Source organism: Cicer arietinum, chromosome 8 (assembly GCF_000331145.2).
Source record: "Cicer arietinum cultivar CDC Frontier isolate Library 1 chromosome 8, Cicar.CDCFrontier_v2.0, whole genome shotgun sequence".
In the NCBI taxonomy this organism is placed as follows: Eukaryota; Viridiplantae; Streptophyta; class Magnoliopsida; order Fabales; family Fabaceae; genus Cicer; species Cicer arietinum.
The window spans coordinates 9,331,880-9,347,770 of NC_021167.2; the positions used below are offsets into that span (position 1 = coordinate 9,331,880).

Consider the following 15,891-nt stretch of genomic DNA (forward strand, 5'->3'; position numbering starts at 1 on the left):
TCTTCTAAATTTTTTTTAAAAAAAAATTGACTATCAAATTAAAAAAAAAAAAAAAAAAATCATATGTTTTGAGAATGAAAGTGTGAAAAGTGAATTTCTATAATTTATACTCTTTCTTGTAGCTTGTGTATTACGGGCCAATTTGTTAACATCCATAAATCTCAGCCCACACGGAGGACTACTTGCCATTTCTGAAATTTGAATGTTAGGTTTTGTACCCCCAATTAAACTTGTACCCCCAATTTGTTAAAAATTCAATTTTATTCTTAATAAATTCATTCACGTGAGTGGTAAAAAAAAAATAATTCCAAAATTTCACACCCTCAACGAAATTTTCGGTAGGTTTAATTTTGGCAACTAAATTTCCGGTAGTTATTTGTAATACCGGAAATTTGGTCAGAGAAATTTCCGGTAGTTACATTTTCAATACCGGATATTTGAAATTTCCGGAAGCTACCAGAAATTTCAAATTTTTGAAAAATATGGTAGTTAGGTTAATCCGAAAATTTCAAAAATCCGGTAGTTAATAAATTTTTTTTTTTATTATTTTTTTAATTTGTCTTTTTTTTTTTTTTTTTGAAATAGGGATGAAAAACACACAACTAATATTTATAGATTTAACTGAAACATTTACAACTGATCAAATTTTTGAGTCACGAGAAGCTGTCATATCATGGGCAAGAGAGACCGGCCAACAAAATCGAGTAGCATTTATCTTTACTCGATCAGACGTAGAGACTAGAAAGAGAGGAAGAAAGTCAAAATTAATTCTTGGTGGTGATAGAGGTGGACAATATAAGTCAAATAAAAATAACACAAGTACTTCAACTAAAAGGTGTGGATATCCGTTTAACTTAGATCGAGACCATTGAAAAATGCTGAAGGATGGATTATTAGTTTAATCTGTGGACTTCACAACCATGAGTTAGTAGCTACTTTTGAGAATAATACTTTTATGGGATGCTTAACAGAAGAAGATAAGAAAGATGTTGACGAGTTGACAAAATATCACGTTGCACCGAGACACATCTTGTCATCTTTGAGAGATCGAGATATGGAGAATGTGACTAATATTTATCAAATTTACAAGCGACGAAGTACATACAGGAATAATTTAAAAGGACCTATAACTGATATGCAACATTTGTTGAAGTTACTTGAAGTGGAGAAATATACTTGTTGGAGTAGGACTCATGAGGACTCCAACGTTGTGAGGGATATGTTTTGGAAGCACCCAGGTTCCATAACTTTGTTGAACATGTTCCCTCTTGTATTGATCATGGATAGCACCTACAAAACCAACAAGTATAGATTACCATTGTTTGAAATTGTTGGTGTAACTTCAACTAGGTTGACATTTAATGTTGCATTTGTTTATATGGATTCTGAACGTCAAGACAACTTTTGGTGGGCATTGGAGAAGTTAAAAGAGTTGTTTGTTTCAAACACGTCATTTTCTCATGTGATTGTGACTGACAGAGAACTTGCTTTAATGAATGCAATTGAATTTGTATTTCCATCTTCAACAAATTTACTTTGTCAGCTTCATATTAACAAAAATGTTGGAGGCAAATGCAAACAATATATATTAAAGAAAGACATGCAAGAACTCATTCTTGAGTTGTGGAGGAAAATTGTTTATTGTTCTGAAGAGAATGAGTACGAGGAACTTTTGCAAATGTTTGAGCAAGCATGTGTCGATAATATTATTTTCTTTGACTACGTCAGAGACACATGGTTGAATCCGCATAAGGAAATATTTGTTGAAGCATGGACCAATTGAGTACTGCATCTAGAAAATACTACGACTAATAGGTATGTCATTAAAACTTCACATTTTGTATTTTATTTTATGCATGATATATGATTAAAACTTCACATTTTATATTTTTTTTGTTTAAATATTATGGTTGAGTCTGCTCATTGGTCATTGAAGAGATTTTTGGAACACAATAAAGGAGATTTTTGTAAGGCATGGAATGGTATGAATGACATGTTGAAGTTTCAAATTATTAAGATAAAAGGTTCATTTGAGATAAGTAAGGGTCGCAAAGAGCATATACACAACAATCCATTCTTTGAAAATTTGACTTGGGTTGTATCCAAGAAAGCCTTAGGTGATATTGTTCATGAATACAAGAGAGTCAGCTATGTGGGTAACGATAAAGATGTGTGTTGTTGTATACTTAGAAACACTCATGGATTACCTTGTGCATGTGAGTTGGCACGATACAAGCTGGAAGGTGTTCCAATCCCATTAGATGTTGTTCATATACATTGGAGGAAATTAACCATGAATAGTGATCAAGAGGAAGAACAGTTGACAAATGATTCAGAGTTGGACATTACATCGGAGATGAATATAATTTGGAAAACATGGAAAACACTTAATATTTCTGGAAGAAGGGCATTAAAGAGCAAGTTGCGTGAAATAGCATATCCGGAGACAACATCAATGTGTGCACCAGTGGATAAAATCAAAACAAAATGTGGTGTTAAGAAGAAAAAAGGCAATAAGCCGAAGGGATATGACATATATCGCAACCCATCATACTTTGAGCATGTTGATACTCAAGTCTCCCAGCAAGCATCCAAACAAGTCTCCCATAAAACATCCAAACGAGTCTCCCATCAGGTTAAAAAATATTTCCACGAGTTTCCTCCTTTAATTCATCCATATATTGAAGACATAGTTAATGTTAAAGCAGATGGAAACTGTGGATATCGTGATATTGTTGCTTTACTTGGTCATGGTGAAGAATACTAGAGCATTGTACGTCGACAGTTGTATACAGAGATTAAGTCCAAACCTGATTTATATGTTGCACTATTCAATGAACGTTTGCAAGAAGTGACAAAGTCTTTACTTGTAACTGAGTTGGAAAACCAAGCCGACGAGAAGTGGATGATTATTCCTGATATGAGTTACGTGATAGCAACAAAATATAATCTCGTTCTTGTTACATTGGCGAAAACTTTTTGTTTGACTTTTTTCCCATTGAGGGATGCACATAATGGAGATTTGTCACGTGATCGTGTTATCAACATTGGTTTTGTTAACGAAAATCATTGGGTTCAAGTTAAATTGAAATCTGCATGTTTGTTACCTCCACTTGCATGGCATTGGAAGAACCATCGTAGTGATGGGTCTACATCATGGGCTATCGCTTATGCAGGACGTCTACAACATTGGGGTTCTTTAGATTTAGAAAATAATTTAGATTATATGTCTTTGGCAGATGATTGACACTTTTGATTTGTATGTTGCTTTAAATGATAGGATTGACACTTTAAATGTTGTTTTCAATTCAGATGATTTAAATGTTGTTTTCAATTTAGATGATTGTCAATTTTGTTTTCAATTAAGTGTTCTATGATGCTTTAAATGATATGATTGACACTTTAAATGATATGTTTGAAATTTATATGATTGACACCTTAAATAAATATTAAATACAAATAATACAACTAAATAAGTCGCAAATAATAACTCTAAATAATAAATAAGTCGCGAATAATAAAATAAGTCTGAATAATAAATAAGTTACGAATAATACAATAAAATAAGCCACTAATTAAATAAGTCTGAATAATAATTAAGTCGCGAATAGTAAAATAAGTCTGAATAATACAATTATAATACTACTGATAATCTCTTCCTCTAGAAATGTGTAAAGCTCTCTCTAATAAGACACACATCTGATCTTCGGGACCACCCATATGTAAGTCTAAACTCTGCTGTATAAGACCAACAATTGCGTGACACCGTGTACACCTAGTATCGGGACCAACATCATGACTATGACCAGCATCAGGACCAAGATCAGGACCAGTATCAGCATCAGCATCATAACTAGGACCAACATATGCAGCAACATAAGAGATCATCCGAGGATGAGATATCCTATAATACCATTGGATGTATCCCTCAACACACTCATGTGGATATGCAGTTGGGTGCAATTTAGCTCGAAGTGATCGTACAGAGTTCCGATACATACTCCATTCAACGTCAACATCACGTACAACAAGCATCGGTGATGTAGGAGGAATGTGTTAAGTATACCCAAACTGTCGTATGCACCTCTCTGGTAAATACGGAACCATCATGGAACACCAACGAATGTATCCTGTAAACAATGACACAGACTGAAATCATGTCATAGAGTTCTCGTCGTAATTCGGCGTCCAGATAATATCAGTATCCCTCAAAGCATCCAACTTTACCCTATAATATGCAACGTGTCCAAATGTTTGTTTTGTAGTCCAACGAAACATCTGTGGCATCGAGGAGATAAACTCATCCATATCCCGTTTACAAATATCAGGAAAATGTTCATAAATCCAAGTCTGTAAATAATTGAAATATAGTAAAATTATTAAGGTGATGAAATAATTAAACAAATAATAATAAGTATAATAAATATAAATAGTACCTAAAATAAAGATAAATATCCTCCAATCTGTTTGGTTGTAGGCAATGTACTATAAGATAGTGATATAACACAACAAGTGCAGTTGGTCTCCATGCCCATTTACCACAAGTATCAAGGTCTTGAAACAAAAACAGATATTTTACAGATACAAGGGTAAAACTTTTATCAACTAGAATGGTACACCCTACCAAATGAAGTAGGTATGCCTTCGCTGCACAGTCATATCGTCCTTCATGAAGTTTCTTGAAAAATACCTCTTTCAACCACTCAAAACTATACGAGGCACCTCTATAGGTCCTAGTTTCAGTGACAGCTTCATCATATGCAACTCCCAACAACTCAACAGCAGCAGCAATTGCCAAATCTTCATTGACATTTGCGGGAGGTGTGAAAAACTCTCAAGAACATGGGATGCTCAAAAGACCCCTAACGTCGTCAAGAGTAATAGTCATTTCACCGAATGGCAGGTGAAATGAACTAGTCTCTGCATGCCATCTCTCAGCAAAAGCAAATATCATATTACCGTCAATCATATGCAAACTACATCTTCTTAGAGGACGTAATCCAGATATAGTAATCCAATGATCTATTTGAGCAGGTAAATGATAAAATAATTTATACTACAAATATATTATAATATGTAATAAAATAATTTATACTACAAATATATTATAATATGTAATAAAATAATTTATACTACAAATATATTATAATATGTAATAAAATAAATTATTTACTAACCTGTCCATTCCACACATTAATTGCAATATGGTGCTCATAATCTTTAAGGACAGAAAGATCATAAGGACCTCCAGGAAATATGAGTTCTTCAGGCTGGTGCTGCTGACTATGTTCATCATCAAACTGTTGCTGCTGCTGATCATGTTCATCATCAAACACATGATCTTGCTGGGGCTGGTCATCCTGTTCTTCATCAAACACAGGATTTTGTTGGGGATGCTCATCCTGGGGCGCCTGCCTTTCTTCTTTTTTCAACATCATCTCTCCTATTTGATTGTGTAGGAGGTCGAACTCGAGAACGATCAACGTCAGTTTTTGCTCCTCTAGTCCTCACTAACAAAATTCAATAAAAAAAATTAAAAAAATTATATAAAACAAAAAAATTAAAAAAATATACATTGTACCGGAAATTTCAAAGAGGAATGAAATTTCTGGTGAACATACCGGAAATTTGAAATTTTCGAGAATCCATCCGGAAATTTCAAATTTCCGGTATTGAAAATGTATACCGGATTTTTCAAATTTCTGGTGAACCTTCCCAGAAATTTCATTTTTGAAATTTTCAGTAAATTGTTTTTCCCTCAATACTCACTTTTTCGGATTTTTCAATGTGGGGGTACAACTGTTTTCATTTTTCATTTTTTTTTATTTTTACTAATTTTCTTAAGGTTATTTTGGGTATTTCAATCAAAAAAATTTAATTGGAGAGTACAAGTTTAATTGGAGAGTACGAAAGCCAATAGTCCTGAAATTTAGCATGTTGTTTGATTTGGGCCTCTTCCTTAGTTGTGTCTCATTTTGCTCCATTTTGTTTTACTAAAAGCACCTCCCTAGTTTTTCTTCCTAGCAAGCTGCTTGATAATCATCCACAACCAATAAATTAATTCATGGTTTTCACTTTCCTCATTAATTCCATCCATTCTGACGGCTATCATTATTGCTCCTTAAATCTTGAAAATTAATTTCCTTTATCAATGCGTCTTTATCTTCCTTTTTTGAAACCTTGGCCTCCTCCATACTCATTATTGATATGACATTGTTTCACATGATGATCATACAGCCCAACACTGAAACAAACTGAATGTAACCATTTATATACTTCAAATTGAGAACATCTCTTCTCACCTCAACTTGCGGTATCAAAGGTCTAGTAAGATTAATCCCCACACATATTGTCATTGAGATTGTGTTTCACTTACTGAGTAACCTTGATAAGGACAATTTAACACGCTTAGCCATGGCAATATGAAAGGTGGTGTTAGGAATGCAAATGGCAGCTTTGTCCAAGCCTTTACTGATAATCACAAGGCAATTCGAATGTGAAGGAGGCATAAGCAAATGGTCCCTAAGTGTGGTCTTAAAATGGCTGCAAAACATGGAAGCTAGGCATAAGGAAATTTAGGGGGTAACATGTCAATTTGGTTATGTTGTTGGGAGAAAATAAACTCGAAACAATTGATTTGATTTTAATATCTTTTACTCATAAAATTCAAATCAAATTAAATCGATGAAAAACGAATTGATTTAATTTAGTTCGATGGAATTGATATTTTAAAATTTAGGTGCATTTTCTTAAGTATTTTTCCGTATAGTTCTTGATATGAAACCCTCATTTTTGTAGCTATAACAAACCTTGAAAAAATTATAAATTTGATAAAATCATGATTGGTTAAGTTAAGAACCATGCGAAAAGTATATAAAAAAATACACTTAAAATAAAATAAGTATATAAGCTACAATGAAAAAAATTAATATATATTTATAAAAAAAATTACATAAATACAACATATTTTTAACATATTTTTGTAAGATAAATATACTATACAAGATATAATAATAACGTATAATAGTTTAATTTGGATGATCGATTTAAATGATATAAAACCCATATACAAATCAATTTAATTGATTTAATTTGAATCTCCGAATTCATAGCATCACTGATTTAGTTCATACGTCTTTTAAAAAATTGAGAAATATTGTTTTCAAATAGTACAATAGTAAATGTTTTAAGTGATCCGAGGCAATAAAAATACTTAGTTTAACATCTCACTTAGAAACGTAAAGATATATTGAATAGCAATTGAAACTTTGAAATAAGTTTTGTGAGAATCAAGCTAATCGAGTGGTTCATGATTTAGTACCAACATCTCACTTCTATCCTAATCACAATATTTTTTATTTTATTATTGTGCAATGAAATGCATTGAATTTGTTTTCCTAAAAAAAAACATAAATTATGCTATATTTATTTAATTTATAGGCAGAGAAAAAAAGAAGAGGAAAACAGTTAAGAAAAATAGAACAGTTAAAGAAGGTTCCATTACTCTCAAGCAAAGCCTCAAATCACAGATTCACACATCTCAATCTCCATCTCCATCTCATTCAATCCAATGCTAATGTCTTCTGTAAAACCCTCATTGCACACTCTCTTCTCCCTTCGTGGTTCACTCTTAACCCTCGCAATCCTCACTCTTCTTTCATTCACCTATCTCTCCCTCAAATATTCCACCCCTTCACAACAGGTAACCAATTTCCATAAACTCAAACTAACCCATTTCTTAATTTTCAATTTTTAAATCACCCGTTTGGTTAATTTTTTTGTTTTGTTTTGTTTCCAAGGTTTCAGAGTCAGTTGGGAAGCTCGTAGATGCGGAAAGAAGAGAGGAAGAAGAAGATGATGATGAATTTGGTGATGTTTATCACTCGCCGCGCGTGTTCAAGTTGAATTACGAAGAGATGGAGAAGAAGTTCAAGGTTTATGTTTACCCAGATGGGGATTCGAAAACTTTTTATCAAACTCCGAGGAAGCTTACAGGGAAGTATGCTAGTGAAGGTTATTTCTTTCAGAATATTAGGGAGAGTCGTTTTCTTACTCTTCATCCTGATCAGGCTCACCTCTTTTTTATTCCGATTTCGTGTCACAAGATGCGCGGCAAGGTATTTTGCATTTTCTAATTTGTTTGTAATCTTGTGCTTTATTCCAATGTTGTCGATTGCAGATCGCGGAAAATAGAGATTTGTTCAAATTTTACTATGCTATAGTGCTGTAGAGCTGCAATAACGGTTATTTGACACTACTTATCGTGGAGCTTTAACAATTTGTTCAAATTCCTCTATGCTATAGAGCCAGTGTAGCGGTTATTTGACAATGCTGCTTTATTGCTTGATTTTTTAGTGGTTGTGTTGTAATCCTTAATATTGTAGAGAATCATAGTTAAATGCTGCATCAATCGCAGTTGTGTTACGATTGTAGAGACATAAAAAAATCTTGATGATTAAGGTCTTGTCTTGGATCTTTTATTAACAGGACAAAAATTACATGTAGATTCTTATGTCGATGTCTCGGTAACAGTTGCGGTCATGTCATGATCCTTGATATTATGGAGATTTAGGGTCAAATGTGGCCCCAAATCGCGGTTGTCTTGTGGTTTCAGCAACATAAAAAATTGATATTTAGATCTTGGTTTTGGACCTTTATTTAAAACCATGTTTCACTAAAAATATATCAAAACTGTCACCGATTGCTTTTGACCGATTCTAAGGGGTGGTTGATTGTGTCAAATGTTTTATGAGTATTTTTTCATCTGTATACTGAAAAATGGTGTCTATGGTAATGATGTTTATAGTACTGTACCTAACTTTTATCTTTTTAAACATCTGAGATGGAAATAATCGAACATTTGTTTATGGTTTGTTACCATAGTGATGTAAATACATAGCTAAAAAGGAAATGATAATGATAATTAATATGAAAGATTTAGAATGTTTAGCCTGGATGGTTAAGTTCCTGGTTCTAGGTGGAATAGTCAGTCTCATTTTTGGATATTATGCAGGGCACGTCTTATGAGAATATGACCATAATTGTACAAAATTACGTGGAGAGCTTGATATCCAAGTATCCATATTGGAACAGAACCTTGGGTGCCGATCACTTCTTTGTCACTTGTCATGATGTTGGTGTAAGGGCAACAGAAGGACTTCCATTTCTTGTGAAGAATGCCATTCGAGCAGTGTGCTCCCCTAGCTATGATGTTGGATTCATTCCACACAAAGATGTTGCTCTCCCTCAAGTGTTACAACCATTTGCTCTTCCATCTGGAGGGAATGATATAGAAAATAGGTGAAGCTTTTTAAGATTTTTGGTTTTTGCCTCTTCCACTTAGTTAGAATATTATTCCTGATTTGTGGATCTATATTTTAAGTTGCATGTCAATCTTGTTGTGGTCCTTGATGAGTGTGATGAAAATAACCTGATACTTAGAATGTTCAGATTCAGACACCTTTACCTTAAACTTGCTCACAAATGCACTTCAGTAATCTATTCATACTTTTCCCACTTGGTTGGGATGATTTATGTCATGAGATAAACAAATAGTGGTGCTGGTACATTGATATATAGTTGTTCTGTAAGATTAATATTTAATAACAATGGTTCTACATGATTATTTAACCTTTGTGAAAATTTGTGCTTTGCAGGACTACTCTGGGGTTTTGGGCTGGTCATCGTAACTCTAAAATTAGAGTTATTCTTGCACGTGTATGGGAAAACGACACAGAACTTGACATTTCAAATAACCGAATTAGTAGGGCTACTGGGCATCTAGTGTATCAGAAAAGATTTTACAGGAGTAAGTTTTGTATATGCCCTGGTGGATCGCAGGTTAATAGTGCTCGAATAGCAGACTCTATCCATTATGGATGCATACCTGGTAAATCATCATTTCTCATATTTTTTAACCTTTTTCATTTTTTGGTTGCTTATAAATGCAAGCATATACAAACTGTATATTTATTACATATTGGTTTTTGTCATGTTTCATGAATGATATTAGATTGGTAGATTTACCTTGCGTTTCTCGTATATTTGTTGCAAATCATTTGCAACCCTTACCCTTGTCCATTCTGATTAACATTTGGTTGCCTTTATCAGTCCTAAGACTGGAATTGTAATTTAATGAAGTGTTAGACAATGTGAGAATTATGAGTAAGGGGTAAAAGAAGGATTTGGATTGTTCCGGACTCGCCTGCATGGTAAGGTGGGTGGGAAGGAAGGGGAAACTAAGAAGAAAAGGTATAAGGGAGGCAAGGTGGGTGGTCCAATGTTTTTTGCAAAAAAAAAAAAAAGCAAAATGAACTAAACCAATATTATGGATCAATTTTTCAAACCACACGGATTTAATATTTTGAAGCTAGTTTTGACAATTCAAGTTTTTGCATCGCAAAAAAAGTCAAGCATCTAGTGGAATGAAATTCCGTTGAATTTCAAGTGAGATAACCAAAATATCATTTGCATTGCATCACATGAAGCAACAAAAGAAGACAATGCCTAATTTGGCATCAATTAATTGATTTCAAGCCTCTCCCCACTGTTTATAGCAAAGAGTATATTAGTATTTGTGAAAAGCTAATAGTCTCGTATTCATGTGATGAATGGCTTGGGTTCTTAGAGATATAATTTGGGATTTTACGGTTCACGAATTTATGATTCCTAATGTATTTGTTATTGGATTTTGTTAGATAATTTTGGTTGAGTTATGACCGGTTTATTGATTGTACCAGAAATTCAATTATGGATATTGAACTTGTTTATGAAATAGGTTCAAATTCTTGAACCGATTTAGATAATATAGTTGTTTTTGGTGTAGTCTAGCTTGGTTTACAATTTGGTTTGAAAACTCGTTCATGGCAACCATTACCGCGTGCAATCTTTCCTTTTTCAAAACTCCTTTGGGTTCTCAAAATAAAACTCAACCCCATTGACTCCCCAAAAACAGGATTATGTCAACTTTTGAAAGCTTTCCCCTTGTTCATCCATTACCTTGTCTAACTCCTTCACTTGTTCAACCATTAGAAATGTTCAGAGTCCCGCATTTGGATGAAAATGTCTTTATTTGTTTGTGGGACACATCTCTCACCTTATAATTCGATTTTGTAGGGTTGAGTTAGGTCCCACTCAAACTTTAAGATGATATAAAGCCTATTGAAGATCTGTTGGGTCATCCGCTATTGAGTCACTCGGGTTATGCTCTAGATGTTCAGTCTTGGGTGTGATGATAGCGTGTTAAGAGTTCCGCGTTTGATGAGATATGACTTGGAAATGTGTTTATAACTGGGATGCATCCCTTTTACAACCCACTGCACTATTACTCCAAAAAGAATGGAATATGTGCCTTCATTGAAATTTCAAGACCAGCCTTCTTGGAGTACTTAAGAACAACAATGATTTGTTCAAATTTTGTTACGCTGTAACTGCTATTTGATAACACTTGGGTTGAAGTACTATATTATTCAGTGATATAATAATTCTCAAATTCAGCAGAACCTTGCTTATCGAATAGGACGTATATTTCATCCCAATTGTTACACAAGTAACACTTGAACTATATAACTTGGTTTGATTAAAATTATCATTAAGTGTTTAACTTTGACTCTGATGTTCTGGCTTTGAGGATGGGATTGAGATGTATGAGTCTATAGACAACTGTCTAACTAACTTCAAGTTGATAATGTTGTTTTGCAGTGATATTGTCAAATTACTATATTTCATCCCAATTGTTACACAAGTAACACTTGAACTATATAACTTGGTTTGATTAAAATTATCATTAAGTGTTTAACTTTGACTCTGATGTTCTGGCTTTGAGGATGGGATTGAGATGTATGAGTCTATAGACAACTGTCTAACTAACTTCAAGTTGATAATGTTGTTTTGCAGTGATATTGTCAAATTACTATGACCTTCCTTTTAATGATATTCTTGACTGGAGAAAATTTGCTGTTGTACTCAAGGAGAGTGATGTATACCAGCTTAAACAAATCCTCAAAAAAATATCTCAGGCTGAGTTTGTTGCACTTCATAATAATTTAGTAAAGGTAATTCTCTCAATACGTTATGTGATGAAGTTTTATTTTATCACCCTTTGCTTATAGTTCAGGAAATATTTCAATGCTATATGATTAAATTTTACTCTGGAACTTCTCATCATTATTTCTGTTGTTTCAAAAGTCACCAGGATGTAAAGTTGGTATATAACCCAAAAAAGAAATTACACTAAATTTGTTTTAAATAAAAAGAGTTTAAAAACAATGCAATGACAGCGTAAAACTTTTTTACATAATCGTTTAATTAGATCTTTTAATATAGATGTTTGTTGAGATATTTTGTGAATTGTATTAATATAATAAGTGACATTATAGTAAAATTTGATTGGATGATTGTGGAAAAAAATATATTGTTAATGCATAGTTGTAGAACTCAAAAGAAGTTAATATGTAAGTTTGGCAATGACAATTGAATTATTTGTTAATGTTGTATCACAGATTCAGAAACACTTCCAGTGGAATTCGCCTCCAGTGAGATATGATGCTTTCCATATGGTTATGTATGATCTCTGGTTACGCCATCACACCATCCAATACTGATACTGATGATATTAAGACTCAATCTTGTTTTGTATACACCTTTTCTTATACTTCAGTTTTAGTAACCCAGAGAGGCACTGTAAATAACTACGTTAGAGTTTTGTATGTAACAGAATCTGGTTTTTCAATATTCTTCCATCCTCAATGTTTTTCATTTATTTATTATTTCATTTGCTGTGAGGTTTTTTGTTGCATTGAAAATTAAGGCTGGTGCAATTGTTGCATTTACTGACCGGTTTAAGTTTAATTACATTGAGGTGAACCATTAATAGATATGTATATTTTGTTTTACAAAGTATAACAATGTTATTTTAATGCCAAAATTAATTTTGAAAAATCTAGTACTTCAAAGCATAGAATCTAACTTAATATTAAAAATATAAAAATTCTAATTTAGAAATGTAACAGTTATATCATATGGGATGGGGTAAAATTAGTATTAAGTACTCTTACCCATAAATATTTGCCAATAATTACTTAGGCTAACCCTTTTGATAGAAAAATATCTTGCTCATTGTTTTCAAAGTTGTATTATGTTGACACAAAATTTACATCAAAATTTAACAACTTAGATGGTTAACTCAATTCAACAACTTAGATGGTTGACAGAATTCAAATGTTGGCTAATTTCATTAAATGAATTGTTAATTAATAAATATAAAATTGTATTGTAACTCATTAATTATTTATTAAACACAATTAACAACTTTAAATGTCATTAATCATAATTTTCAAGACTTCAAATATTTTTATTAAACCATGAATTATCCAAATTATGTTCATATATATATATCTAAATTGTTTTCAAATTTTGATTCCAAATTTATGTCTAAAAATATCATTTGTCTTGTTCTAGTTAGCATCTTGGATTAGAGTTAAAAGTTATCACAATCATAAAAGGGCGATATGAATAATATTGCACGGTTAATTTATCTTCAATATTTGGAATATAACAATTGTATTTATCTTCAATATTTGGAATATAACAATTGTGATTCACCAATAATCTTTACATGAACACATCCCTCCTTTAAAATGATGAAATCTCTTTGCATCTCTAGCAATTATATCTCTCCCAGTTTGCAAAGAAACAAATTTTATCCATTCGTGACAGTCACCACAAACTCTAAGATTCTTGAAAATTCTTATAGTACTAGTCCTACCACTAGACTTCCATAAAGCAAAAGCTATAGCCAATTTTTCACTGTGATAATATAGAGAACTAATCTTTTTCTCTTCCTCTAAATTCTGCAACACAAACTTGGTATCAGGATTATAACCTATAGTTTTAACCTTCTCTATTAATTCATGCAACATTTCTAAAATCTCATGAGCTCTTGGGTGAGACAAATCTCCTGCCATAAAAGTATGAACTTCTCTATCAATATCAACCCAACTCATGGCAGGACTTTTCTTTAACCTCAAATCTCTCAGTGCACTTTTCATCTCAATCACCTCATTCCATTTTCCAGCCGACGCATAAATATTCGTCAAGAGAATATGAGTTCCTCCATCTCCAGGAGCAAGTTCAACAATATTTCTCATAATTTTTTCTGCCATCTCTACCTCTCCGTGAATCTTACATGCATTCAGAAGTGTTCTCCATAGTTTTGCATCGGGATTTTTCACCTCCTCTATCAGCTTTGCAGCCTCTTCAAATCTCCTCGCTCGACCTAACAAATCAATCATACAAGTATAATGATCTCTTGTGAACTCCATATCATGGTTAATATTCCTAATAAGAGCAAATATTTTGCAACCTTCTTCAACTAACCCGGCATTGTTACATGCCAAGAGAATGCTAATAAATGTAACACCATTAGGCTCAAGTCCCAATTTTTTTATTCTTTCAAATAGCTCAAGTGCCTCAAGCCCAAAACCATTTTGAGCATAAGCATAGATCATTGAATTAATGGATACTATATCTAACTCGGTCAGTGAATCAAAAACAGACCTTGCCTTTTCTACATTTCCACATTTTCCATACAAATGTATCAATGCAGCATCGACATACTTATTTCCAACTACTCCTAGTTTCATGGTTATGGCATGTATTTGTTCCCCTACTTCAAGCATTGCAAGGCTTGAACAAGCATGAAGAATACTAGACAGCGTGAAATGATTCGGACTTATTGAACAACGGACCATTTCCCTAAATACCGACACAGCAACCTCCTCTCTCCCGTTTTGCACAAGACCGACTATAAAAGACGTCCAAGTCACATGGCTTGCATAAGCAAGCTGATTAAACACCTTTATTGAATCCTCAACCATGCTGCATTTCGAATACATAGTAAGAAGTGAAGTCTGTGAAGCAACAACAGATTCCAAACCTGACTTAACAACAAGACCATGAATCAACTTACCATTAACTAAATCTCCTAAATTACCACAACTAACCAAAATGCTTGCTAGAGTATATTCATTAGCCTTTATTCTCATACCAACCATTTCCTCAAAAACCTCTAAAGCTTCGCCATCAAGACCATGCTGATTATACCCCACAATCAATGCAGTAAACAAGACAACATCTTTATCCAAAACACGGTCAAACACGAAACGGGCATCCCTCATTTTATCAAACTTACAATACATATCAACAATGGCAGTTGCAACAAACCCATCCAAGACCTCAAAACCCAAAACCACAGCCAACCCATGAGCCTTTTGGCCGTCACGTAAAAGACCCAACTCCGAAAAAGCCTTAAAGATTGCAGAGAACGTGTAAGCATCGGGTAAAACACCCTCAAAGAGCATGTTGTTGTAAAGCTTAATAGCTTCTTTGGTCTTCCCATGGCTGACATAAGAGGAGATAATTGAATTCCAAGTAATTATGTGTCTGTTGGGCAATTCGTCGAACAGCTTGCGTGCTTTAGTTATGATGCCGCATTTGATGTATCCATCAATGAGCTTGTGACCCAATAATGAGAACAAGAAACCGGATTTGATGATGTGGGAGTGAATTGCTTTGAGGGTAGTAAAGGATTTTGTGTGCGCGCAATGTGCAATGAGGGAAGTATATAAATTCATGTTTTCATGCTATAATACAATTGTTTAATGTTCTTACTCAATGGGAACTTAAACGTAACAACTACAGTTTATAAATCTCATCTCAAGCCTAATAAAGGGAGGGCTACTTTTAACCGCGGGTGCATTTCTTTTGAAAGTTGTCTTGAAATTGTAAGAAAAATATTATAAAAAAAATTACTCAAATTTTTTTTTTTTTTTTTACTTGTTTAACAAGTGACTCGATAAAATCCCTCGAAACCTTATAATTAGGTGACAATTT

General features: G+C 33.3%; 2 protein-coding genes across 3 annotated transcripts; one reads left to right on the forward strand and one right to left on the reverse strand.

Annotated features, from left to right (window-relative positions):
* The first annotated feature begins 7,437 nt into the window (after nucleotides 1-7,437).
* On the forward strand, nucleotides 7,438-12,747 carry LOC101512601 (probable glycosyltransferase At5g03795). Of its 2 annotated transcripts, XM_004512510.4 has the most exons (6): nucleotides 7,438-7,702; nucleotides 7,800-8,117; nucleotides 9,014-9,300; nucleotides 9,657-9,889; nucleotides 11,896-12,053; nucleotides 12,501-12,747. In XM_004512510.4, exons 1-6 carry the CDS (start codon nucleotides 7,571-7,573, stop codon nucleotides 12,600-12,602), a joined length of 1,230 nt encoding a protein of 409 aa, XP_004512567.1. In that variant the 5' UTR covers nucleotides 7,438-7,570; the 3' UTR covers nucleotides 12,603-12,747. The 2 variants fall into 2 exon arrangements, with proteins under 2 accessions (XP_004512567.1, XP_004512568.1); XM_004512511.4 differs by lacking the exons at nucleotides 11,896-12,053; nucleotides 12,501-12,747 and adding an exon at nucleotides 11,701-11,762 and having other exon boundaries at nucleotides 7,449-7,702.
* Nucleotides 12,748-13,509: 762 nt separating this feature from the next.
* LOC101513124 (pentatricopeptide repeat-containing protein At5g65570) lies at nucleotides 13,510-15,884 on the reverse strand. The gene has a single exon (XM_004512512.4). The coding sequence runs from the start codon at nucleotides 15,630-15,632 to the stop codon at nucleotides 13,599-13,601; it is 2,034 nt and encodes a 677-aa protein (XP_004512569.1). The 5' UTR covers nucleotides 15,633-15,884; the 3' UTR covers nucleotides 13,510-13,598.
* Nucleotides 15,885-15,891: the final 7 nt, after the last annotated feature.